Source organism: Archocentrus centrarchus, chromosome 16, assembly GCF_007364275.1.
Source record: "Archocentrus centrarchus isolate MPI-CPG fArcCen1 chromosome 16, fArcCen1, whole genome shotgun sequence".
NCBI classification, from domain to species: Eukaryota; Metazoa; Chordata; class Actinopteri; order Cichliformes; family Cichlidae; genus Archocentrus; species Archocentrus centrarchus.
Window position 1 is genome coordinate 9441071 of NC_044361.1, and position 27119 is coordinate 9468189.

Sequence of the window (27119 nt, forward strand, 5' to 3'; positions counted from 1 at the left end):
GGTAAGAGCACAGATTAACCATGGTCGATGATTAATACAACTTGACTTACTGACTTACTGCGAGCAATTATGGCCATGTCTTTTCTCAGGCTTGACTTTCTCACACTCGCTGTGGAACACATGGGGGTCCTGAAACATGTGTGCAGCAAACACACACACATATGCCACAGATCGCAAGCCCACCCTCCACTCAACCTCAAAACCACAAAGGGTTAAATATAATCAATCTTCTTTAACAATGCTGTCAGGGCACTGTCTGAGAACGCTGACAGAAACACACAGATAGTGGCTGCACAATAATGTGTCTAGTGTATGTGCATGTGTGTGTGCATACCTCTTTAAACATTTGCACAGAATTTCTTACAAACATGTACTGGATGTATGGATGCAGTATGTGTGTATTCAGGTGTCCATTTATATATGGTTCATAGTGTGTGTGTGTGTGTGTGTGCTCATTGTTTCCATAATTGCACTGTATGTTAACACTCTGTGCTCCAAGGTAAATATCTTAATGACGTGTTCCTGTCTTTCTGGATATAATTTCCACCGATGTCCAAAAGCTTCATGTGTATGACCATGTATGTGTGTATGTCTCCATTCAAATTCAACCACAACAAGTCTGTTGGCCATTAGATATTTCACTAGGTATAGGCTATGTATGTTTGTTTGTGTGTGTGTGCGCTACCTGAGGGGATTTGTGAGATCTCCAGCTGTACTGGTGGCTATGGAAGCTGGCCAGAAGCACGTTCTCATCTGTGTCCACCTGACCAAAGCGCAGTGTCTCATGCGTGTCATTACAGATCACATAGTGGCTGTAGAGCAGCTCCTCAGCCTCTGGGTTCCCATTCTGAGAGAAAACAGAGAGATGAACGGGAGAGGTGGAAGCATGGGTGAATAGATGGAAAGGAGACAGGAAGGAGAAGGAACAGGAAGGACATAAAGAAACAGTGTTTGTCAATAACAAAGCAAAAAAAAAAAAAAAAAAACTCCTGACATCTCCAAGAGGGCCATCACTTTACCAATCCCTTAATTTTTTTAACATCCTTTTTGAACAGCTAAATGTTGCCAATTCTTAAGTCTTGGGAACTAAGTGGGCCACTGAGGCATTCCTGTCAGTAAGTCTCATCCCTATATTGCGTCTGTAGGAGGAAGCAATACGATGGAGTCTGGCCCACCTACAGCACCGAGTCAGTTAGAGAACCTCACAGAGAGCCTTGCGAGTCATACAGGGATGCTGTCCACTCATATGTCATCTTGCATGCAAGAGGGGAGAGCTCACTGCTGCTATTGAAAACAATGGTTTAATAGAGAGTGGGGTGTTTCTCCTGCATTCAGGAATTCAAGTACACAATTTGAAAACAGCACAAAGTATGGCTGTAAGTTTAATCGTGAGTGTTTGGGTTCAAGGGTATGAGTTCTTTCCAAAGGTTCTTAGGCTCTTAGGCTCTGATGGGATCTCTTCTGCACTCTGCTCCTTGACTCTTGACGCACATGAACGTAGTTCAGACAGCTTCTCAATAACTACTCAACAATCCCAACAAAGAGGGACCCCAGCCTGCTGTATACTTTTAAATGGCAGTGGGGGGGTTGGGGTGATGGTTGATGGTTAAAAGAGGCTGGCAGTAAAATCTCAAGAGTTTCACTGCCAAGCACGTTCAGGGTCCCGGGGTTGTTGATGCTATTGAAAACGGATGGGAAAGTTTACACCATTAAAAGAACACTTGATGATAGATGTGTGTGTGAGAGAGGTAGAGAGAGCAAAATATAGATGGGACAGCTGCAACAGTGGGTTTAAATCCATTTCTAGTTTTATAGTGGAACACTATCTGTGCTCCCTTTCGAATGTGACACTGCGATTTACAAACTTCCTGCTGCCATCTTAAGATGCCATTGCTAAGCCCACTCTTTCAAGGTATCGTCTTTCTGCTCGGATTCACAAGGCAATGCGATACAGACATCAGAAAAGCTTCCTCTAGTAATCATATTTGCTGGCTGTCTGTCTAGGAGTTTTAAATGGACAAATATTAAGACAAAGGCATTTAAACAGTCAACACATATCTCTTGTTAAAAAGCACAAGACAGCTTTTTAAACAATGTCCAAGTAGGTATCAAAGTATCTCATTTCCCTAATCCACCCAGATACAATGACTTGGCTTTCAGAGAGCCTAACCCGGATCTGCATGGCACAATGGCTTACATATAAGTAACAAGGTACAGTAAAATGTCTGGAAAACAGATTGTAAATAAAGACACCCACTTAAGAAAGACACTCATGAAACAGGACACCTTTGAGGTGATAACAAAACCTGTAAAATAAACGTAATGAAACACTTATCAGTTCTAAAATCACCAATATATTTTTCTACACATGACCAGAGTCCAGGAAGCAGTAACATGATCTCTGAATCTTTTTCTTTCAGGCTACAAAGAAAAGAAGAGTCATTCAAATATGGGAAGAAGAGAAAAAAATGAACAGGGGGAAAATTCCTGTTGTTGTCTCAATTCTACATATAACAGTCTGTGAATGTTCTGTGAGAAAGCAGAGAGTGTAAATACTACCGGGCTTTTGTGTGGCTTTCCACCAAAGCCACTTCCCTGGAGTTAGGGGCTGAGGGTTAGGGGCAGAGCAAAGTCTGAGAGTGGGGCTGGGGACTGAGAATTGAAAATGGAGGGGCATGGGGCCTGAGGTTAGAGTGGTGAGGTGCTGAGGTTTGGGGCATATGGGACTACTGAGTGCAAAGAGAAGAGAAAGAAATAAAAAGAAAGAAATAAAAAAAAATCACGTTTTCTTCCAAGCAACCAAAAAAAAGAGAAAACAACAACCTAGAACACCTTAGTTTCATGCGTTTTACCTCTTTTATATTAAGACAAAACTCAGTGAAGACTCAACTGAAGGTTAGAGTTAACAGAAAGTACAGCGGTTCAGTTGAGGGGGGGGGGGGGGGGGGGGGAGTGAGCCCCCTTGCTTGGGGACATGCAGTGCATTACAACAGCCATAATATACATTCATGTTGATATTAATGAGACGCTATTAGGCATGTGTACTTGTGACTGCCAGAAAACCTTTGTGATGTTATTACGGAAACAAGAGCACTTCATTTACCATGACTAGAACTGTGTATTATTACTGACTATTGCTAAATGAGTGAAAATCACAAACATATACTGCCCCAGATTGCTATGCATCTGGAAGTACTCCAGCTGTTCTGGTTGTGGTGGTCTCCTATGACCATGCTTGGTTTATGGGGTTTCAATTGTAGCTGAAGAATCTTCTCTGTGTTTCGATGCTAACCCTGCAGGCCACATCACAGCAGGCCTGCCTGCCAGCCTTGACACAAGGAAACATGAAAATCACTGAAACAATTACACACATTAGGATACCTCCTTCTGCTGCAGAAGGACAGAGCCTCTTAATATTTCTGACTACTCCTGATTACAGTTTAGCTTGGATCATATTCTTCCATGCATGGACAATATGGACATGAGTGTGTCTGGAAAAAGAGCTTCTATCAGATTAAAGATATGTTATCTTAAATAATCTCTCCCTGCAGTGCAGCATTTCTCCAGACAGATGCTTAATTTCACCCATACAAGGTTTTGTCATCAAATACTAAGATTTTGTTTCATTGGAAACCCCCAAAATGGAAAAAAATGGTCCATTATCATGGAAGTTTTCACTTCTTACGAAGAGGACAAGAATTCTTTTTAAAAAATCTGCCTTTCGAACTTGACCTCTGTCTACCCCTTACTTGAGAACTACTGTAGCCACATGCAGCACATTTGCCTTATAATTACAGTGTTTTTCCCTTGTGTTCAACAAAGTGGTGAAGACTGGAGGTAGTTAAAAGGTTCTGTAGAAGTTACAAGGCTGCTGCTGTGTAGACCAATAAAGACAGCACAGCAAACTTAATTATTTTAGGACTCAGTGCCATAAGAATGAACATGTAGATGCAGCTTGCAGTGTTTGCGTTTGAGTAAGTCAATCTTTAAAGCCAACATTTGTGAAGCTCTGTTTGGGGTTTTAAGTCATTGAGCCAAGATAGCTTTCACACAATCAGTATCAAATGAGGTGTGCCTGAGATCATACGACCAACTAATAACCTAAGTAATCATCCTTGGCATATTGGGCGAAGCCCAACCCGGATACCAACATGTACATAACGCTCCAGTAAAGCTGCAATATGACCTTTCATTTTAATAAGACTAGTGCTCTAAAGTCTTATTTATGACTAAAATAACCAGCAGAAATAGGGAACATTAACTAGCGTGTGTTAAATGATGCGATAATGAAGCCAAGGGTCAAATATGACCAACAACCTAACACAGTTGGTTAAGCGCTTTCGATGAGTCAGTGATGCCCCTGAGTGAAAACAAAGGCATTAAACCTGCTACGCAGAACAATCATTTAATATTATGTTTTCTATATAGCTTTCTTAATTTTATTTTCTGAAAGCAAAAAAACATAGCTGTTCCTAGAAAAACATGAGCTATTATTTCTTTCACCTGGCAGTGAGTTTCTGCATGCATGTAAAACTATGAGAGTACCTCATGTCTCCAGAGGCCAGTATATGAGTCAGCACAGTTAAGCTGAGCAGAGCAATGATAGAACATACAAAGTCAGGGAAGGCAGCGTGTGTGTGTGTGAGTTAGTGTGCGTGTGGAATAGACAAGTGGGTGGAGGACTAGGGCCAGATGAAGTCTTGGCAGGTGACACCACTCAAGTTTTACCATGTTTTAATGGGCATCACTTCACACACAAATATCCTGGCTACCAGAGGCAGTGCTGAGAGCTGAGAACCGAGAGATGACGAGGACCATAGCACTAGAAGCCCAAGAACAGACACACTTAGTCAGAGTTTACACCAAACAGAAAGGCAGTTCCATCCTGCAAATTTTATTACCACTGGCATACAACCAAAACCCTTCTCATGAAACCCACTTTGTTGTTAGTTTGTTTAGTTGATACTCCATCTGGGACAAAGGGCAGTCTTTCAGCATATTCTCTAAATGTACATGTATTTTCTAGAACTTCCTCTACAGACTGACTAGTCCCTGGCTCCAAATAAAATAATGGCATACAAATGTTAGAGTCAAACATCAGGGGACATACCTTGTTAATGTAAGTGTCTGAATGCACCAAACTACTTAAATGTATAAGTTAACAAATAATCCTGCAATACATTGTCATCATATCACTAATCCTTTGGTCACAGCCACTTCCTCAGTGACAAAAAGTTGGCCAGAGATGGCCATTATACAATTTCCCATAAGAAAATTTTTAATGGTTTTGCTTTTAACATTAGCTGTAAGTATTAAAAAAAAAAAAAAGACAGACTGAATGATAACTTCTGCTTTTAGGACCCTCAGAATGACACGGTACTCATAAGCACCAAAAGCAATACCAATAATCTATCACTAACAATTAAGTTGAATTTTTATTTTCATCAATCCATGATACTCACTTTATTCTTTGGACTATGGCTGGTGTACAGCTGAAATATCTGGTGTAATATATGAAGAATGTTGCAGTGTAAATTTTTCTGTCACCTGTTGCCAGCTGTGCAGGGCAGTGTCCACAGTGTGGATGGCATACTGGCTGACATTAAGGGCCACTGGATCCAAAAACACATTCACATCAAAACTGGTGTTCTGGGGGCAGCAGGTGGCTGTAGCCTGGCCCTGAAACACAAATGAAATCAAATTAATTTTAAATTATCTCATTTTCACATCTACTCATCAGCAGTTTGGAACAGAATATTTGTAAAGACATAAGAACCAGATAAATAGGTGAGCTCTACCTGTAGTAAACAAGACTGAAGAAGCTGAAGGTGTGTTAAGTTCCGGTACTCCAGCAGCTTGCAGTCTAGCTGGGAGGAAAAACTGAACTCCTGACAATGACGTGGTCCGTTGCTCCACTGTCGCAAGAAGACCCGTGGCTCCAGAGCACCTATCACCATGAACTCTTGCTCCTGAGGCAACTTCCTGTCTGGCAGGAAGGGACGAAGCTGTCTAGATGGAGCTGGAGGAATTGAGACATATCGATTTTACTGAAGACACTTTAAAACAAGTCAGAACTACAACTTATGGTCAGAACAATTTTTGTAATAAAATATGTGTTATAATAGAAAAGGATGAACAAACATGAAATGCATAATCTAAAATGAATCCACAGGTGAACAGATGGGAGCTTTAAACAAAACGTCAGTTAAATGCAAAAAATAAAAAGGATCCTTGAGGATTAATAAGGCATCAAAAACAGAAGAAAAGGTAGACATTATTCCCAAAGTACTAAAATAAAAAGGAAATTTGAAGTCACCTTCCCTAACACCTAGGAAATTCCTCTTCCTAAACCCAATATGCTTCAAAGATTTTGTGGTGATACACACAAATCTTACCTGTACCCAGCTGTTCTAGGTGGTGACAGAAGTGAACTTCCAGTTTTGCTAGTTGCAGGTACACACCCAGCGATGGGACAAACCAGGGTGCAAAACAGGAGTCCACACGGGTGCAGGCTGCCAGTGCCATCGGAGATACCAGCTGATCGCAGGGCAACTGGGACCCACACTCACTATCTGAACTGGAAGGGAAAGGGTGATACAGAAGAGAGCCAACTACATTTACAGAAGATTGTTCAAGAGACTGCAACAACATGAAGAAAAATTGAAACTGACAGCGCCCTATGAATATAAAATTATTTCATATGTAAATAATTTTGGGGAAAAAAAATCCTAATATATGACTGAGATTCAGCACTTGCCATTTTTAAAGAACACCGTAAATTATTTTCTATCTAATTTTGTTAAACAAAAGCATTGGCCCAGCTGTGAAATAATAGCAGCCCCCCCCCCCCCCCCCCCACACACACACACACCAAAAAAAAAATCAATTCACTAATTAAATAATATGATTCTTGTTAAGAGAGGAATGCTTTTGTCTTTTGCCCAGCAAGTTACAAACTGTGTGACATCTTCCTCAGGAAGCTGACTGAGACCAGCATCACATTCACTCGGAATTCAAAAAGGAATGAAAAAAGACAACAATGTGGAAAGAGCCTCCTTGCTGTTAGGTACATTATTACACATGCAGTTTCCAAGAGAAGCCCTCCGTGGACATTAATTTCATGTCATGGTTGATGATGTTGAATGGAAGGTAATTGAAGTGAATGACCATTTGCTCTGTAATTTGCTGCTACCATGATCCACCATAAAAACTCCAGCAGGAAACGCTCAAGACCTGAAAAATGCTGGTGCAAGCAGAGTGCTCCTTAAAAAGATAAGCATCATATGTTGACAATTTTCATTACTTCCAGTTGGCAGGGCAGCCAAGTTATTTTTCTGGTGGAAACTAAAGTAAGGCAGATGAAACGAGGGAGTAAGGAAAGGGGGATCAATTTTGATCAAAAAAGACAAATAATTTAAACATAAAGGAAATGTAGTGTTTGGAATATGATTGTAATGAAATACAGATGTATATTTTGCTTTACACTGTATCTGGTCCTGAAGATTTTTTTCTCTGTTGCTTTTCTTACATGTTTTCTTATTCCTTCTGCTCTGCTTTTCTCGAGCTCTCTAAGCCACACAGAATGTGGGCTCGGCAATGCTCGTCCACTAAAATTTCCCTAAATCCCAGATGGAAGTAAAAAGGGGAGACAAAAAGAAAAAGAAGATTGAAGAAAATGGGGAAGGAATGAAAAAGAAAGAAAAGAATAATGAGTGAAGCTCTGAAACAGTAACAGTAATAAAGAGAGGAAGCAGTGGCAGGGAGTAGAAGCATGCTCTTTGAGGTGCTACAGTATTTTGCAATCCCTGTCCAACCCATCCCCATCCTAGCTCAACACTGCTCAACCCTGCCCAGCCCAGGCCAGGCCAGGCCTAAGAACTTATGAGCCAAAGGGGGCTTGACTCCTCTTGCTTCCCGTGAGCTTCCCCTCGATTAGATACACTCAAGGTAAGCAGGAAGGAATCCGGATGGGCCCTGACAGGCACTTGGTGTGCTGGGAAATCTCATTAGGCCGATCTGAACGCCTTCCAAGCCCGCTCCCTGCTCCTGCACACCAGATGTGGGGCGAGGGACACATTTTAGTTCTTTTTGCTCAGCAGCCTGGGTGCACTCTCTCTCTCTCTGTTTTTCTTCAAACAGCACAGCACACAGTCTGTAGGTTCGCTGTGTAGACATAAACACGCTCTCTAAAAGGCAAAATACTGAATTTTTCCTCACCTCTGTTCATCTCCTCCGTCTCCGTTATTATTGAGTACTATCCTCCACAGGTCTGAGGCCACCAGCTCCTTCTGCTGGTTGGTGAGGCTGAGGCTGGGCAGCGGCAGCTGGCAGGCGCAGCTCTCTGATAGGCTGAACTCCCGATATGGAACAAAGGCTTGCTGGAGCTCATCCCAGTACTCTAGACTACATGGTACCTGAAAGAAAAGACAGTAAAAATGAACTGGATGAAATGGAAATTTGTCTCTTTTTGCATTCTGTGGCTCAATGAAGACAATGCCAAAAAGTTACAAAAATAAAAATTTCTCATTTTCTCTGCAAGCATATGGAAACATATGTCATATGGGAGAACTCCACATATCACAAAGTACCTAACAGATGTGGTCGCTCCGTTCTTGCACTGGGAAGCAATCATTGGTGCAAAAGGTCTTTCAATCTCTGCCGCTCAAAGAAAATATAAAGACTTAGTGCGAAAAAGCGCACAACCGTACTCACTAATCAATAAATCAGAATCAGAAATACGTTATTGATCCCAGAGGGAAATTTCAGGACTAAACTGTAGCAATCATAGCACATGTAGAACTTGAGATTACTGGAGCTTAAGTTTCTATCATCATTTTTTCCTTCCTGTTCCCCCATGCAGCCAGCCTGTATGTGCTGACAACCACTGATCACAAATTACAACTATCACAGATAGTTGAGCGCTTTGACAGATAGTGAGGAAACACATTTCACAATGGACCTGCATAACCAGTAAGGCTTTTTTAAAAAAACCCTCTGGGTTTCCACATAGCATTACACAGATTTACAGTGTAATTTGCCATCGAAACAGTAACTTAATTGGTTATTGCTGCCGTTGAATTTAACTGAATACTCAACAGCATGCCACAAGACCTCTTTATGGATGTTATTTTGTAGGATTGTTCATTTTTTCTATCACAGATGAATGCCACAGATTTCTTTCTTAAACTAGTGGTTTTTATCCATTAAATAACAGCTTTTATCTAACTAATCCTCCATTTGGCCTCCTCTTGAGAAGGACACTTCACCCTTTAGTTCATGTGTTTGTAATCTGCTGGTATTTGATAAAGTTTTAAGCATTATGCAGATGGATGCTCAATTCCTATATACATTAGCTGCATTGGTTAGTGTTGGGAAAGTTCAGCTTGCTTTATGGAACAGAAAAGTTGGAACTGAGTATAACAGCTCCCTTGGTATAACACAGTATGATATGAACTATGGATGAGTGAAATGCACAGTAGTGGATTAAGTAGTCACAATAAATGTTACCAAGGGCCACTGCTAGCCCACGGGCCTGTCTGTCACTTAAACCTAAAGTGCCAGTGCAAACAAACAGATTATAGTAACCTCTTTGGTGCAGCCCCGATGACTAATCTGTTAGATAACAGGTAATACTTCAGCTCTGTGGATTCCCTAGCTGAACATCAAGCTACTGCAGTAGTCTGCTAATCATTAACCACTGATTCTTTACTGACCCTTAAAAGACATGGGGAATCCCCATCTCGAAGAACAAATGAGCAAGTGTTTTAAAAAAAATAAATAAATAAAAATTTTATGGCATGTGCATTACAACCTTGAATTTTACTCACTTCAGACACAACCGATCTTTAATCTCTCGTCTAGTCGGAAAAAATGACAGCACTTTGACCACGGACCACCAACACAGCAAGCTGACAACTCATCTCCATAACAACATTTCATGACCACAGCATAACTAAACACCCAGCAACAGCATGCTGCAAGACAGCCATTAGCATTGAAGTCCTGGAGCCATTTCTCACACTGAATAACAATCATGCTATGTGAGTGTTTTCACATTGAGTATCATTGATGTGATGACTAGTGGGGCTCCTTCGTTCCTCTCACATTGTGCCAAAATTAGCATAAAGATGTCTGGTGCCCTCAACTAAACCAGGTTCTCAGGTTCCCTTGAGCACCTGCACAAATTGGCAACTGATGGATCAGTAGTGGCAGCACACTTTTGTGAACACAACTGAGGAATGAATGCGTATGTATTGGGTGTATTAGTATTGTAGGTTCACATATGTCACGTATGACAATCCACTTGTTTACCGGAGGCATGAGACTCCTCAGACAATTACCAAACTCCTGGAACTGTCAGCAAGTTTGTGCGTGTCAGAAGCCTTGTGTTCACAAAATGTGCATATGCATCCATATATTCATGTGTTAGGCTGTCCTGTTACAGAGGAATGGATGAGGTAACCGTAGCTTACGTCATATAATCAATGTCACACAGGTTTTCCTGGAATCAACTTCTCATAATTGTACCTGACAGAGTTGTGCACCCGCAACCCCCCAATGCTGAGCCACTGGAGCGGAAACACACTGAACCTCCACTGAGAATTCCCTGAAATACATTGCTAAAACACCAGGCGTGCTCTTTTTTCACCTGTGATATTTTATACACATGACGGCATGCAGAAAAGGATATATGAGGTATATATGGTACAGTAGAATACATTTGCATGGTTGAACGTACGTCATGTTCCCCTTCACTTATGGTGCTGCTTTGGAGGAAGTTTGAGATGAATCGATAACTAATTCCAAAAATGTCAAGATGATGGAAAGAGAAAGAGGGAAAAGAAGGACTTCTCTTAATGTGTGAGTCGAACATCTGGCACTTGCTTTTAGGAGGAGAAGGCACCTATGCATATTTCAAATGGATTGTGTATATATGTTCAAAGGGAAAACTATGTATAATTGTACATATGAAAGACAATATGCATGTATATGTATGTGTATACACAGGTGTGCATATGTATGTGAGAGTATGATACAGTCTGGGCAGTGTCAGTTTCCGCTGCTTGATTGTGTGTGTATCTTATCTGATAAACAACATGTAACCCTGAATAGCTGACATTCCCTTGGCTGGATGGGTCCAGTATGCGTTTTCCACGAGCACTCGACAGAGTAGGCCTGGCAGCTAGACCTTGGGCAAAACATAAGCCAAAAGCCTATCTGCTATCTTAAATTCCAAGTTAATGTTCCATTTTGAGTTTGCTTTAAATCTGTGAGATGCTATAGTTCTGTGCAAAAGTCTTGAGGCACCCCTCATTTCTTTGTATTTTGCTTGCAAGGAGTCAGACTCTCTTGCACTGTATTAAAGTGGTCTTGAGCAATAGGTCTCTCGTCTTTCTGAAGGTCTTTCAAAGTTTTTCTTTGGAGATTGGCTGCTTTTTCATTCATTTTTAGCCCCAGTCCATTTTCAGAGGAATGTTCTTGTTTGTTTGCTTGTTTGTTGATCCACTTAACATTGACCTATGAATCATTAAAGCATAAAAAGGCACCTAACTTAAGGGATGAGCCAGTGTTGAGTCTCAAAGAACCCATTTTAAATTGTATCTTTAGGCACTTTGTTACTAACAGCCTGTTGCAAAAACACGTAACGTGTTCCAATTGCTTAGTTGATTCTATGAAAAATGCCAAAGATAACAGCATTTGACAGGTATAAAATTGTAATTTTGCAACAACAATGTGATTCCAAAAAAGCTTGGCATATCTTGGCATGCTGTGCAGTGTGCTATTAAAAACTTTGAGGAAACTGGACAAGCAGAGGACAAAAAAAAAGTCTAAAAAGTGTCAGGCCTAAAAAAAACTATCTTTAGCAAATGAACAGCATCTGACAGAATTGACCCAAGATCCAAGAGATGCATGTGGCTGTTCAGTTGATCCGTCTATTGATCGTCAAAGCCTCATCAGAAATGGTCTCGAAGTCATTCTTAAGCAATGGAAATCGGGAGAAAAGGCCATGGTTTGCCAAATTACACAAGAACTGGACTGAAAATCAATGGTAACAGATATTATGGAGTGATGAATCCAAAATGTAAAATTTCTGGATCAAGTTGATGTACATATGTATTGTACACAGGAGGGCAGGAGAGCAGCACAACAGCCATCTGTAAAACACGGTGGAGGCTGCATTTCAGACAGTGGTGTTGGAGATCTTGTCAAAATCTATGGAACTGTGAATCCAGAAAAGTATGGTCAGTCCAGATGGTGCTGCCACCATGCAACACCACCTGGAAAGCATGCCTGGACAGAAAACTCACAGTGGAAAACTATCAGTCATGGATTGGCCTTCCCAGAGCCCGGACGTCAACATTATTGAAACAGTGTGGGACCATCATGTCAGAGAAGAGAACAAAAGGGAGCAAACATCCAAAGAAGAGCTTTAAGTAGTCTTCAGGAAAAGTTCTCCAGGCTTCTTGAAAGACATTTAAGGAAATTACAAGAAAGCTGCCTAAGAGAGTTCAGGCTGTGCTGAAGAATAAAAGGTGGCCATACTAAATACCAAATTTCAAACTTGTTAGACTTGCACAAGCTCTAGTTTTTTCCTTACATACTGTATTTCCATTCAGGTTTGCACGTTTCAATAAATCACTGCATCTAGTTCCCATTTTCCGAGCAAAATACAAAGGAATGAGGGATGAATGAAGACTTTTGCACAGTACTAAATGTTTTATGAATTTATAAATATTTAAAACTATTTGCAACTATATTTATATTCAGAAGTGCTGGCAGCTTTGTGCATGTATGGATCTGATTCCCATCCCTGTAATCCACCTCTGTTTCTGAGAACTGCAAACTGCTCTACATGGTTTTACTTTTCTCAGGCTGATTGAACAATCACAATTTCTCAAAAGGTTAACTAAAGCCAGGCAAACTAAAGCAAATACACAACATGCAGAAATTAAGTCAATTTCCATCACCAACCCAGGTGTGATCGCTACAAATTCTCAAGTATGTCTGTGCAACTGAAGACTCCCTCAGCTCGCTTTGAGGCCATGGCTGCTGACATCCACAGCCATGTCTGCCATTACTTTTATTAACAATATCAACATAGCCATTAGGTCTTCTGTTATTTCACTGATGCCTATATGTCTAAAAATTCCGCTGCTTGCTACCTCTTATCAGCCAGCAGACAAATTGAATTGACATCAGCTTGAGCAAATGTTTATTCAGGAGATGTAATAAAAATTGTTCTGAAAATGACTCCCGCTATGCTGTCTCAGGTGGGCTAATATATGTTAACATTAATCAGTGTGGAAAATCAGGAATAAGCCCATGCAGAGATCTTCATGCTCTTTTTCTTTTTTTTCCTCTGTTCTGCCAAACTCTTATAGGGGGACTGGAGATTTTAGTGGATGAGGTGTAAAAACTCCAGATCAAATTAGCCACATGGACAGTCTTTTATTTTTATAGTGCATTAGCTGTGACTAATGCAGGTCCGCTTGAGCACTGTCCTGCTAAAATAATAGTTACCTTGGCTAAAATTCCACCTCACTCTTTCTGGGTCAATGTGTTGCTCTGAAGTAAAATATCCAACTGACTCCACTGTTTTACCTTCCTACGAAAGATTGCATATTTCTGTTCACTGGAGAAAATGTGTGCATGAATAAAAAAAGGGGTGTGTCACGGATGTGAAGCTAATAATAAAAACAGTAACTGTAGAACTAGTTACGGCTGAAGGTTGCTGGTTCATCTCAGGCCACAATGTTTTTATGATATTGGTCACTATGATATAGCAGGCCAGAAGGGCCACAATGGCACAACAGAGGCTTACTGGGACTTGAAAGGGTATCCCACAGTGCTACGCACGAAAACAACAGCAGGGAAGCAGATGGTGTGATGTTTGAAAAAAGTCAGACTGATTTGGGCAACTTCCTTCAACGGAGAGTGGAAGATCACAGTAACACAGTTGCATATTGTGAAAAGCCAGCATGGGTAAAAGGCATGTGCATGAGAGAAGACTGTGTTACATTTACTTTACTATACTGAATGCTGGGTCTAAAATCACATTTTTGTTCTCTGCTTTAACATTCCCCCTCGCCTCCAGCTCCCTAGAGCGGGGGTCAGGCTGAATCACAGCTCCTGTGTTTACTCCACGTTTCTCAGGCTTCAGAACCCCACAGAAGCAGAAGGAGGGGAAGACGAACGAAATGACTAGAAAGAGAGCAACAGGAACACCTGCTTATGATTCGGAGAACTGGACCACACGCGGCAAGAAGGTGAGAATGAGTCACCTTTCTCTCCCTTATCATCTGTTCGTCACTTAGGCACTCTACAGGTGGGAACCTGTGGATGCTCCATCAGGGATCTGTTGCTTTTCAGCTGAACCCCCCCCCCACGACATTGCTTCCCTTCAACTGTACGTAAAAACAGCTTGGGCAGCAATTTGACTTTGAGTAATGGAAGGAGGTTTGAATTCCCCCTCCGAGATACTGGAACCAGTTGGGAAACCACAACTATTTAAATGCAGGAAATCTTGATTTTATAAAATGTTAATATGATCTTCTCTGGGGACAAGCGAGCAGCAAGGCTCAGAGGAGGACCCCCCCTCCTTCATTTATTCAGTGGAGTGGGGGAAAAGTGGGGAAGGACCAAAGGAAAGGAGGAAGGGGGGGGAGTGTGACAAAAGGAGAAAGGAGAGAAAGGAGGAGGCAGAGAATGATTTGGGGGAAGGGGGGGGGGGGGGGGGGGGGGGAGTGAGGAAAACCTATTTTTATTTTGTTTACATGCAATCCTCTGTCCACCTGCTGCTATGTTAAAAACCCCAAAACAATTACTTCCTAAATGACAGGGAGGAATAAACACACAGCTTAATGCTTGCTATCATTCGCCCTTTCCTACTTATTTCTACTTCTTCTTTCCCTATGCCTCTCACTTTCCATTTCTCAAAATCTATCAGCCTCCATCTCTGCGTGGCCACATGGTAATTTTAGAGGCCTGAGAAATTATGACTGGTTTTCCTCTCTCTCTCTTGCTCTCTGCAGTCTTGAAGTAAAGTAAATGAAATTCCTTTGGAATACAAACTAAGCCATTACTGTGTTTTGGATTTTTATGGCTGCATTTCCGTTCTCATCAGCTGGACTTTCTTTCTCGTCTTTGGAGGAATTAAAAAAAAAAAAAAGAGAATTAACCGAGACCGCTGATGTTTCCTAAAAGGGAAAGCATTACCATTGTGTCACAGGAGCTAAAATCAATCAAATCTGGGATCGCAATAACTTTGGCTGATGACCAAGAGGTTTGGTTAAAATAACCATAAAACCTAACATATCTGTAAACAGATATCCAATATCTTATAATTACTTTCAAGTCTATGATGCATGATACTGTTTTTAGCAGTGTTGATAAAACACATCAGAGTGGCACTGGATTTAAAGCAGTTAAAAAAAAACAAACACTTTTTTATATTATGTTTAACATTCATATTACCACCAGCACCCATACCAATTGCTCTAAGCACCATTTACATGTATAACACAAAAGCATAAACAGCAGAGAGACCCTCTGCTTACCTACTGCTGGCACAGTGGTTTTACAAGTTCTAGTCTCTTCTAACAGAAACAAAGACAAGTAATCCCATCCATCCATTCTCTTCCGCTTATCCTGTTCAGGGTCACGGGGGGGCTGGAGCCTATCCCAGCTGTCATAGGGCGAGAGGCAGGGTAATATCGCAAAATATTCTTTATATATTTTTCTAACTTGTCAAATGCAATGGCTTCTATTGCTTTTCTCTACAGATGCTGCATCAAATCCCCACATGAAGTGGTTTTAATAATAGTTGTGTGCTTGGGGCCTCCTCTTTTCACCACTATCCCTGTGGCAGTCTCATCACCTGATTCCTTTTAACAGACTTGTCAGAAGAGATAGGACCATGCCATATGACAGGAGGAGAGGAAAGGAGCAGAAGATGTGGAAACCATATGTTCATCAACCACTGGTTCCACAACTCCTGCTGCGTAATACACACAACTCTAATACACATGTCTGTAGTCACAGGCATCATCTTTTATGTACTGGCACAGATATATGTAGTAATGCAGACATAAATGCATACTCCTTACTGACATGTGATATGCTACTGCGCAAGTAGCTCATGACACATAGTGAATCTATGCTACTTGTGTAAATGTGATCTGAAAATGCATTTGCTGTGCAGAAGACACATAAGTGTTAGAACGCTGCCAGCTTGTGAAATTATTATATCACAGAGAAAGGACTTACAGATCAGTTTCACCTGCCTCTCATTTCATCAGCTGCTAAATAATTGACATTCCCTTCCCTGGAGTAGAGAAAGTGCAGCATTTTCACACAGATCCTCTCACACCAAGGCTGCTGTAAGAATTATAATAACTGCAGAAGACACCACCTCCCTCTATGGCCATCTATCTCTATACTTCTTTAACCCCCTTTCACGCTCTTTCGCCCACTATTCTTTCCCGTTACTCTATTCACATTAACCCCCCCTCTCCTTATCCCAGCTCTATCATCACATCTTCCTCTAACCCTCCCTCCTCTACACACATCAGCTCCCTCTTATTCTCTACTGTAACTCAATATGTGGCCAATCAGCTCGAGGGTTTGCTCAGGAGTTTTGCTCATTACAGACTTTACAGCTGTGGGGCCTCGCTGAAAGTCGAACATCTGCAGCACCTTCCAAAATCTTTCCTCTCTTGGGCCGGCACACATAAACAGACAGAAAACAGAATCTGTACCGTAGGTGAAATGGCTATGGGAGTTCAGGAAAGAACGTGAAAGATAAAGGAAGGAGATGGGGAGATGAGGAACCTCAGCTGCAGACGGAGGGAAGCGGGAGAAGGAAAAGTACAACGGAAGGTAACCCAACCCTAACCTTAAAATTGAATTAAAAGGTCCCTATCAATGGACAGAGAATGTAATTCAAGTTGCTATTATCATACATTTCAGAATATTATGATAATATGACATCATTGGATAAACAGCAATGTTAATATCAATCAATAATAAACAGAATAATAATTCATCAGCACTCATTCTTATTTTACAAAAGTCAGTTGGGAAAACATTTTACTCTTAAAATGTTATAGCCATAATGATCTAATACTAAACTGTTATTACAATCTTTGATCATAATCAGCTGTCTGCATTTATGTTTTTGACCCACCGTGCATCATATTTTGACAATCTAGTGGTAGATCATTTATCAGTCACTCTACAGCTGCTTCTCAGTCATACAATTGAATTTACACAATAACAAGGCGATTTAAATAAAATCAGACCAAACACAGATGGCTTTGATATGGCTTAGCAAAGAGGGTGGCAAAATATGTTTTACATATTCTGATTCTAGATTCTATTCTATTCCTAATAGAATGGTAAAAAAAAAAATACAAATCCAAGTGACTATCGACAGTATCAGGCAATTTTACCTAAAAATGGGGTATTTCTGCTTCAAGAAAAGGAAAAGAATATGGAGGAGGGTGCGAAAGAACATGATTTGGGATGAATCTTTCCTTTAAGAATGAAAAGTTGGAAAGAGAGGCTGGGGAAAAACAGGCGGGGAAATGAATGATAGGAGGAAAAGTGGGATGTCCTGTCCCCCACTGAGGCCCCGAAGGCTCGGTAGCTACTACAGCCTGCCAAAATATAACCTCATCTGTGCTCTGAGACACCTGGCTATTCACACCAGAGCATGCACGATGACTTCCACAGCTGTCTGACCATGTATTACATGTTTGGAGGGACAGCAGGGGTCTCTGTCATTCAATAATATGTAGTGTATAGAAGTTCTCATGACTCATGCCAAGGGAATTACAGCGGCCCCCAGCCCAGTTCTACGATTGTTTACTTCTCTTTTAGTGCAGGTGATGTTGAGCAAGAAGCAGTGACAGAGGTGTGGATTCTCTTCTAATCTGGAGTCGCTTAAAGCCTCATCTTAGTAGCTGACTAAAGCATCTGTTCATTGCATCTGTTCAATAAACTGAACCATAAAGTTGCTTAATGCATTACTGCTCTTTGCTTTTTTGGAGTTTCAGAGTAAAGGCAGACATATATGAGGACCATTGAGAGTATAAAATATGGACATAACATAAGATGGGCAGGTATGACAAGTGAACCCAAATGCAAAGCGCCTTAAACCTGCATTCTTTCTAACAGTCACCAGGGAGTGAAGCGTGTGACTGCAAAAAGACTTCTGGTCCTGTACAAGTCTATGGAAAATGGCCATTAGCCCTGACCTCTGTAAACACTTTCCTGATGGCTTTATGGACTCAGGTTTTCATTTCGGGGAATAGTGAATAAGATATTTTGCCTATTTTGAAAATGTTGGTTATTCTAATTATTAATGCAAAAGAGAATTATCTAGGGTATGCTCATTGGCTACCCTTGTGATTGTCACCTTGTAAACCAATGAGCATTCGGTTTCAGTCTGATTGGTACCTTAATTAGTCCAAGACTAGACTTAAGAAACTGATGTGTGATTTCATGGTAGCTACACTCATCTTTTACACGGTCTATGATGAGAACCTTCACATTTATTTTCCATGGTCTATGACAGATGTTGATATGGACATCAGTTTCTACCTGCAGGACATCTCCCAGGTCAGCAGTGCTGATCTCAGGGTCTTCTGTGGTGTTGAAAGGAACAGGCGTTATCCTGACAAAGGTAAGGACACGGGGTTCAGGGTATCTCCACAACATCACCCCTGGGGTATCATCTGTCTCGCTGTAAAACACCACCTCATGTGGACCCGGCAGTCTCCGCGAAGCTGCAAACAAACAAAACCAAAAACAGGATTTTATTTAATCTGTCAGTGATTTTACACTGTGTAGTTACACTTTACAGCAAGACTTACAGACTAAAAAGGGAAAACATGATGAGGTGTAAGGAAAAAAGTGATGCAACGGCAGAAAGTAAACAAAGGGCAGAAAAGGATTCTGGGACAAAACTCGACTGTTACACTGAATTTATCAGAAATCCAGTTTATTTCTAAGAACCTGATTGAACTCTTTTTACAAACACACAGGCTGGAAAAAAAAAGTGTTCTTTGCAATTTTTAAATTTTATCTTTTGTTGCAAAAGGACTATATTTGACTTGCATACATGTTTAGTGTGGCACGGTTTTTATGGTTACTTATACTATGGTATCTGAAACCACCAAAACAATATTGCCTCAGAACGCGCTGTGGATGTTTCCATGCTTTCTGAGTGTTTATATGCATAAGAAGCCCTACATAAACAAGGTGGCTAACTAAACATTTTTGCTATTGGGTAAACAGCCATTGATTGAACCATGCCAAGCACCTGCAAAAGCTGGATAACGCTGGATCTAAACCTCTGAGTGGTGTTTTGACTTACGTTGTGGCTGCTGTTTGGGATTCAAGTCCTTTGGAAAAATGTTTATTTAAAAAAAACAGTCAAGCAGAGAACTTCTGCTTTGTTTGGTCCAAAGGCTTCAAGCACTGAAACTTTTTTTGCTGAAAACACATTTCTAGTCTCAGCCCTCTTCAAGGTGGACGGCATATTGTTCCCCAACAAAAAGGGTGGATGAAAGAATAAACAGACACATTCATGAGGTTTTGCTTTCATTTGTGTTTGCTTGGACTGAGAGAAAGTGGGTTAGAGACTCATTCTGCCTCCTTTCCAACAATCTTTCATTTGCTCTTCTTGTCCATCTCTCCCATCTATCCCTGTCAGGCCTGGGGAGGGGCACTTCCTGGTCTCTGTACGCTGTGGCCCGGTTTGACAACATGTTGCAGACAGATTGTCTTCTTGGTTCTAGTTCACTACTGTACGTTTTTCTGCTTCAGCCAAAATATTAAATGCATCAAAGACCAGTTGAACAGTGCAACAAACAAAGACTCAACCACAGCTGACAGAGTGGATGGCTGGTCTACAGCCAGAGAGAAGTTTGATCCTCTGTGTATAATGTTGCTGTGTGTATCTAAAGGACAGCACACACAAAGCACAAAGCGGGGGAATAAACACCATGTTACTCAGAGTGGAAACAGGCAGACATGTCTGATGAAACTTCTTTTCACAGAGGACTTTGATCTGACTTTGATTTAAGTCAATGTGTATCTTTAGTGACATCTCACTTTGTCACAAAAGGTCTTTTTTTAGTTTGTCCAACTCAGTTACACAAATATATGAATAAACAGCCATCGATACTGTTTGTCCTATGGACTGAACCTTATTATGAAACAATTACTACTATTATTATTATATTTCAATCTCTGCTCTATGAGCTACATGTCATCTTTGCATCTGATCAACAAACAGTGCGTTAAACATTCACCTGAGTCCTGGATGTACTGAAAACATCCTGTGCGCAAGTCATCTGAGCTGTGCTCTGTCCGAGGAGAGGGAGAGCCTGGAGAGAGAGGTGGCTGGGTGTGGCAGGCCTTGCCTTTAGAACAGCTTTCAGTTGAATCCCCTTTCTGAAGGTGAAAGTAGGAACGAAGGTGCTCCTCTACCAGCTTCAGGCAGTTCAGGTGTTCCTGGCCCCAAAAAACCTGTTGTTGGGACAAAACAAAAGAAGGTGAGATAGCAGGGATTGAAAGAGTAAGAGAAAAATATTGGGAAGTAAGGGGGGAAAAATGATGAGGAAAAAGCTACATGTTTCAGATTTGTGGCTCTTTCCTAAATAGCTGCGTCAACATTTATCTTACTTTCTTTTCCAAAACAGGAAGAGAAGGAGTCAGGATTACCCTCCCATCACCCGCTCACAACCTTCCTAACATTACCCAACATAGCCTTAGATCTTCCTCACTTACCCACGGCATTCCCCTTCCCCTGTTCCATCAAAGCGAGTCTGCCTGGGGTTTGGACTAAGGACCAGGAATCTCTGAGTCAAAAACTCTTCACACATGGAACTGCCTGACTGCTCGGCCGCTACTCACTTGCTTGCAAGGGTGGGTTATGACTAAACTCTTAAAAACAGGAAAATTTGGGGATTTTCCCCCCCAGGTTTTCAGAAAGAGAGAAAGAAATTAAGGAATCTGAAGGAATTCCGGTGGTTTTCATACAGCACTTGATTAAAACACCACAAACGCCAATATTTGGAAGTGGAAATGTATGATTACGTATTAAGTGTTGAGTTGCGAGTGAAGTTTCTGTTTGTGGGCACGCAATAAAAGCATTAGAGAATCATTGAAAAAGAGGTCAGGGGGTTCCCCCTGAACAAGTAATGTGGAATAATACATTTGTAATAATGTGTTCAGTAAGTCACAGTGAAGAGGGACTTTTCAATGTGGACATTATGTAACTTGTAACAGGAAAAAAGCCACACATAATCCCTCCCCCTTCCTGGCCTCTATTAGTAGCTTTTTAATATCCCACCACTTAAGCAGCAGATATGACTCAAATGTACAGTGAAATTACAGCATGTAATTCTACTGTCATCACATCACTCAACAAAGAGGACAGAAGCCATGGCCGAATTAAAGAGGAATATCAAATTTAAGAGGAATGCTCAGATTGTGAGATGCTATGTGAGTGTGTGTCAGCTAATAAATACTGTAAGGTTTAATCTGGAAACCAATGACAATTAAGCTGATGTTTTAGTGGGCAGTGGGATTACCTCAAGAATGAGGCTATTCAAACATTTATAAAGTGTTCTTGAGAAAGACTAATTTCCATCAACTATCACTGTGCTGGGTGAGAAACCCTGTGGCTGAGAAGATTGAACTGATGTCATGCAAACCTGCAGGAGGCCTCCCTTCAGGTCCAGTAGCAGTTTAGGGGGGCCGGGCTCGGGTCCAGGGCTGCCGCTGTGCCGACACCAACGGGCCTCTAAAGAGCTGCTGCAGGAAAATGGTCCCATCAGGACACGGCTCCGGTCCTTTAGTCCTGTTCTCACCAACACGTCTTTTAACTCCAGCAGCACAGAGGCGGCCTGAATGGCATCTTGCAATGCAAAAAGAGTAGCAATAAATGTCATGCACAGCACAGGGCAGAACTGAAGAGAGAAAACAGAAATCAATCCTGGTTTCAAAGTGAAATATTGATACCCCTAACTATGTATAAAAACTAACACTGTTCACTGATACATTTGTAACTGGGCCAGATGAAATTAAAAGACATAAACAATTCAACCTCAAATATCAGAATGAATGCTTGCCTCTGTGTTTTTACACTGGTCAATTACAACAGTCTGGCACTGTGATAGTAAAGTAGCAAAACATACAGTGCAGTTATACCAGCCACATCCTCCTGGATATTATGCTCATCTGATGTCACTGGCATATATGATTTGCTTGCTGGGAAAGAAGCAGCATTATTCATCCCCCAAGAACAGGCATATGTTAACTTCTTTAATCTCATGTTTTTTCTTTTTTTGAATTAGTATGTTGATGACCAGCAAAACTATATTCAGTGTTAAGTCACCAGAAACACTGTAATTTGACAACATCTGGGTGTAAAATGTACAACTATGAGTTAATGAACAGAGGTATAGTGGGATTTTTGAAACCGCAGAGCTTTGTCTTATATTGTAAATTGGTAAAGTAAAAGGTTTAGCAGACATGATACAGTGAGAGAGAAGCCAAACACCCACTCATCCTGTGAGCCCCAAAGGTAGCAAAAGCCCCAACTTAATAAAGAAAGCTTGAAACATCATCTGTCCTTTCCATTAAAACTGAGATGCATCACTGTGGTCACAAGCTCTCCTGAACTTGTAGTTTTGGTCCCATAACTCAGCATATATGACAACAAGCTGTTGATGTGGGAGGGCTGATCTGGTCAGTTATAGCTACAACAGCAGCAGCCCATTTGGAAACCTCAACACTAGATGACTAATAATGCCCTGAGAAGTGGTTCTTCAAACATGTCTTTTAACTCTACAAATTCTCACTCCAGCTGACTTGGCTGTTAGTCTGGGAAAGTCAAAGAAAGCAGCGGCACACCTGTTTCAGTGTCTAGCTGTACAGCTGCAGGAAAAAAGTGTGTGAACCTTGGGAGATTGTTTTATGTTTCTTCATAAATATGATCTAAAACATCATCTAATTTTCACACAAGCCCTAAAAGTAAATAAAGAGAACACAGTTAATCAAAACACTGACATAAAAATCCATGCATCCATACATCCTCTTCCGCTTATCCTGTTCAGGGTCGCGATGGGGGTGGGGGGCTGGAGCCTATCCCAGCTGTCATAGGGCGAGAGGCAGGGTACACCCTGTACAGGTCGCCAGCCTGTCACAGGGCTAACATTGAGAGACAACCTTTCACGCTCACATTCACACCTTTTGGAAATTTAGAATCACCAGTTAACCTAATCCCAGTACCTGCATGTCTTTGGACTGTAGGAAGAAACCAGAAGTACCCGGAGAGAACCCATGCAGACACGGGAAGAACATGCAAACCACACAGAAAGGCCCAAGGTGGATTTGATCACAGATCTAGCTGTGAGGCAACAGTGCTAACCACCATGCCACTGTGCTGTGACATTAAAATATTATATGGAATCATTTATCTATTAAGAAAAATGACCCAGTATTGCACATGTGTGTGCAAAAGTATGTGAAGCTCTAGTACTAGCATTACATTTGAAGGTAAAAGGAGATGGGTGTTTTTAATCAATGAGATGACAATCAGGTGTGAGTGGGCGCTCTGCTGAATGAACGGAGCTTTGAGGAAGTTGAATCATAGCACAAACACAGGAGATCTCTGAGGACTTTAGAAAAAGAACTGTTGATTGTCATCAGGCTGGAAAAGGTTACACAATGTTCTCTAAAGAGCATGGAATCCACCAATCCACAGTCAGACAGTATGTGTACAAATGAAGGGAATTCCAGAGCACTGCTACCCTCCACAGGCATGGCCAACCATGCCAAGAGTGATGTGGGAGAGCACAAACGAACCCCTTCATTTGGCTTCTAAGCAACAAAAGGCCTCTCTCACTTTGGCTACTGTTAAAGTTCATCAATGCAATATCACGAGAAAACTCAACAACTGGCTTGTGCAGCAGGAACTGCAAGGAGGAAGCCAAAGCTCTCCAAGAACAGCAATATAAATATGTAGAAAAGATTTTTTGTTCAAATGAGAAGGTTAATGTGTGGTTAAAAAATAAAAAAGTAAACAGTGCACTGCAGCATCATAACATTATCTTATCTTTGAAACAAGTCAGAGGGGGGTTCATGGTTTGGACCTGCTTTACTGCATCTGGGCCAGGACAGCTCACCATCATTGATGGAGCAATGAATTCTGAATTATGCCAGCAAATTTTAAAGTGAAATACCAGGATACATGTCTCTGAACTGGATGTTAAGAGAAAGTGGGTCATGCCGAAATACGATGCTTAGCAACAAAATTGTTCCACCAAAGATTGATTAAAGAAGAATATAAATTACGCCTTGGAAGAGCAAAGTCAAAGCCCTGACCTTAATCCAACAGAAATGCTGTCGAATGGCGCAAGTGAGCAGTTAATGTGAGACACCCAGTGACATCCCAAAGGTGAGGAAATTAGATGTGGCTAACACTGCCCAAAGCTGGTGTTCAGGACTGATCAGAAAGGTTTAGTTTCAGTTATGAAACTGAAGGCAAAGCCTCATTTCAAAGGCCTATACAACTGTTAAGTAAAACCACTAACTAAAAATACAGGTGTGCCTTTGCAAATGTCAACACTTTCATAGAACATAGAGCAACATCAAAATATTTTAAATTTTAGCAATTAGGAATTCAACTCGGAACACAGTGCTAGGTTAACATCTGGTAACTGAAGGAAATCTGATTCACATCATTTTCATACTAACAATTCAGTGATCCCTCATGTCCAGCGAGCAGAGCACTCCCATCTAGTGTGAACATAAGATAAACTGCGTGTTGAACTGCAGTGACCCCCTCTTTTTAAGGAAACAAGTAGATTCAAATCAAGCTAGCAAAAAGCTGCCAACAGTACAGGAGAACTAATGTATGGTCAAACATTCAGGCTTTACTTCTACAATAACCACTTCAAAACAGGGAAGGAACTCAGAAATGACATTACATGACATCAGTATATCTATGTAGAAAATACCGCACTGTGTATATCATTGCTGCGGATGGCGCAGTTGTGAACTTATACTCTAATGTTATTAAAACAAATTAGATGAATTTATGCTGAGATATACTGCGGGTATTTTTCCATTAAAAAAAGCAAACAAACCAAAACCAAAACTTTGTATTCCTTACATGTGAAGGCTTTAGGTAAAGACTGACGACTCAGAGCTTGTGGTTCATTTGGGGTAAAGCAGGATAAATGGGGTCTGAAGGAGTGATGGAAAGGCACATGAAGTGGGGAGGAGGCGACAAATGAGGAGATGAATAGATATAGACATGGATGTGGGAAATGGTGTGAGAGACAAGAACAGAGCATGTAAGAGAGAAAATGAGCTATGATATGATGAAGATATGACACACAAGACTACTCAAATCTTTCCAGGCTTGGTCAACTGACTAAGGAACATCTTATTCAACATTAATGTGCAATAACACAACACAGGGTCCCAAAGAAAGAGGACTTCCATTGCATAAAACAATCTGGGGGAAAAGTTAAACTGGGATGACTCATTTCTTTCAGGAAAGACGTTGTTGATACAAGTTGGCAGTTTACCTGCTAATATCTCCTGGTGCCGCAGCACAGACAGAGCTCTTAGATATTACTTACTGAACTGTGGACACTGGGTTTATTTTCATGGCTAGGATTTATTACACAGTTCAAGGGAACTCCCAAACTGGCTTGTTAAATTGAGAATCTTTCACGAACAGTTATGTACAAAAGCACATTTAGGTTAAGCACAGACACACATGGGCACATTTAGCAAAGTAGAGCCAAATGCCTGCATTCATACAGATGTAAATCCAGAGTTTTACCACGCACACCCAGGTGAACAAGTGGAAATAAATACACAGACACACAGAATGTGTACCAAAGCATTTCCTCCAGTCTCACCATGCGTCATTTACAGCACAGTTGACCGCAGTATCCTGGTGTTAAAGCCAGCAGCAGCAGCAGCCAACACTTTCAATAATCAGCCTAATTGGGAGTGGTTTTAATGAGGGGGAATCCCTTCCTTTCTTCATCGCTAACTCCATTCTTCCTTCCAGGCTGAAGCATATTTCTCCATCTTGTTTCCATCATTGCCTTTGCCCTTTATGACCATATTACCAGTATATAGGTTAGTCTCCAGAGATGTGTCAGCAGACAGCCCAAAGCCATTACACAACTGGACTGTGAAGTCCTGCCATAAGATGAAGGGAACGAACAACTTTCTGTATTGGTGAGATAATACTGAAAAAATGGGCGGCCTTTGTGCCTGTATTTATCTCTGTTGTATAACATACATGCAATATATTTACAGATGACAAGTATTAAACACAAAAGACACATTGGATAAAGAAAAAGGCATTAAGCAAACAAACCAAAAAACAAAAACCTAACGTGAGAAGAGGCGAGTATGAAATCAAGCAACACAGGAAGCAAATAATAGAGAACAGGCAGCTTTTTGGACAGCCCTGATCTCAGACACATGGCTGTGGTAAGAGAGGTGACAATTAGTAATAAATACTGATGATAGTGAATCATCTCTGCCTTTGTAAGTCAAAGACATACAGTACATCATGGCTGAGAAAAAAGGAAAATAAGAAATAATACCCTTCACATCTAAAATAATATGCCATTTGGTTATTTATTAATTTTGAATAAATAATCCATTGAGCCCTAATTAATTACACATAGCAGTGCGCTTTATATATACTCTAAGGTGACTTCAGAGCTGTAAAACAGCTGTAACTAGTGAAGAAGAAACAAACATCTGCATAGATGCATTTATTGAATATTAAAATATACAACTTAGTACACAGCAGGTCCTTGAGTAGGTAATTATTTTATAATAGTGGAACGGACTCAAATAATCAAGAGAATTAACTTATACCTGTATACCTCATGCTATCACTGCTAGTATACCAGTAAACCAATACACACACACACACACACACACACACACACACACACACACACACACACACACACACACACACACACACACACACACACACACACACACACACACACACACACACTCATTGCAGACTAATGTACAACCTATGACACTTGAGGAAC

The 27119-nt window shown here is 41.0% G+C and overlaps 1 protein-coding gene across 2 annotated transcripts in view; it reads right to left on the minus strand.

Annotated features, from left to right (window-relative positions):
* The window catches only part of vps13b (vacuolar protein sorting 13 homolog B), a 313875-nt gene that overhangs the window by 46678 nt on the left and 240078 nt on the right, over positions 1-27119 (minus strand). For both annotated transcript variants that reach the window (XM_030749245.1, XM_030749244.1), the window contains exons 39-46: positions 21726-21928; positions 20319-20535; positions 18604-18788; positions 8218-8414; positions 6396-6577; positions 5799-6019; positions 5548-5679; positions 686-847 (exon numbers count right to left, since the gene is read on the minus strand). In XM_030749245.1, coding sequence (XP_030605105.1) covers positions 686-847; positions 5548-5679; positions 5799-6019; positions 6396-6577; positions 8218-8414; positions 18604-18788; positions 20319-20535; positions 21726-21928 — 1499 coding nt within the window. The remainder of the gene's footprint in view (positions 1-685; positions 848-5547; positions 5680-5798; positions 6020-6395; positions 6578-8217; positions 8415-18603; positions 18789-20318; positions 20536-21725; positions 21929-27119) is intronic.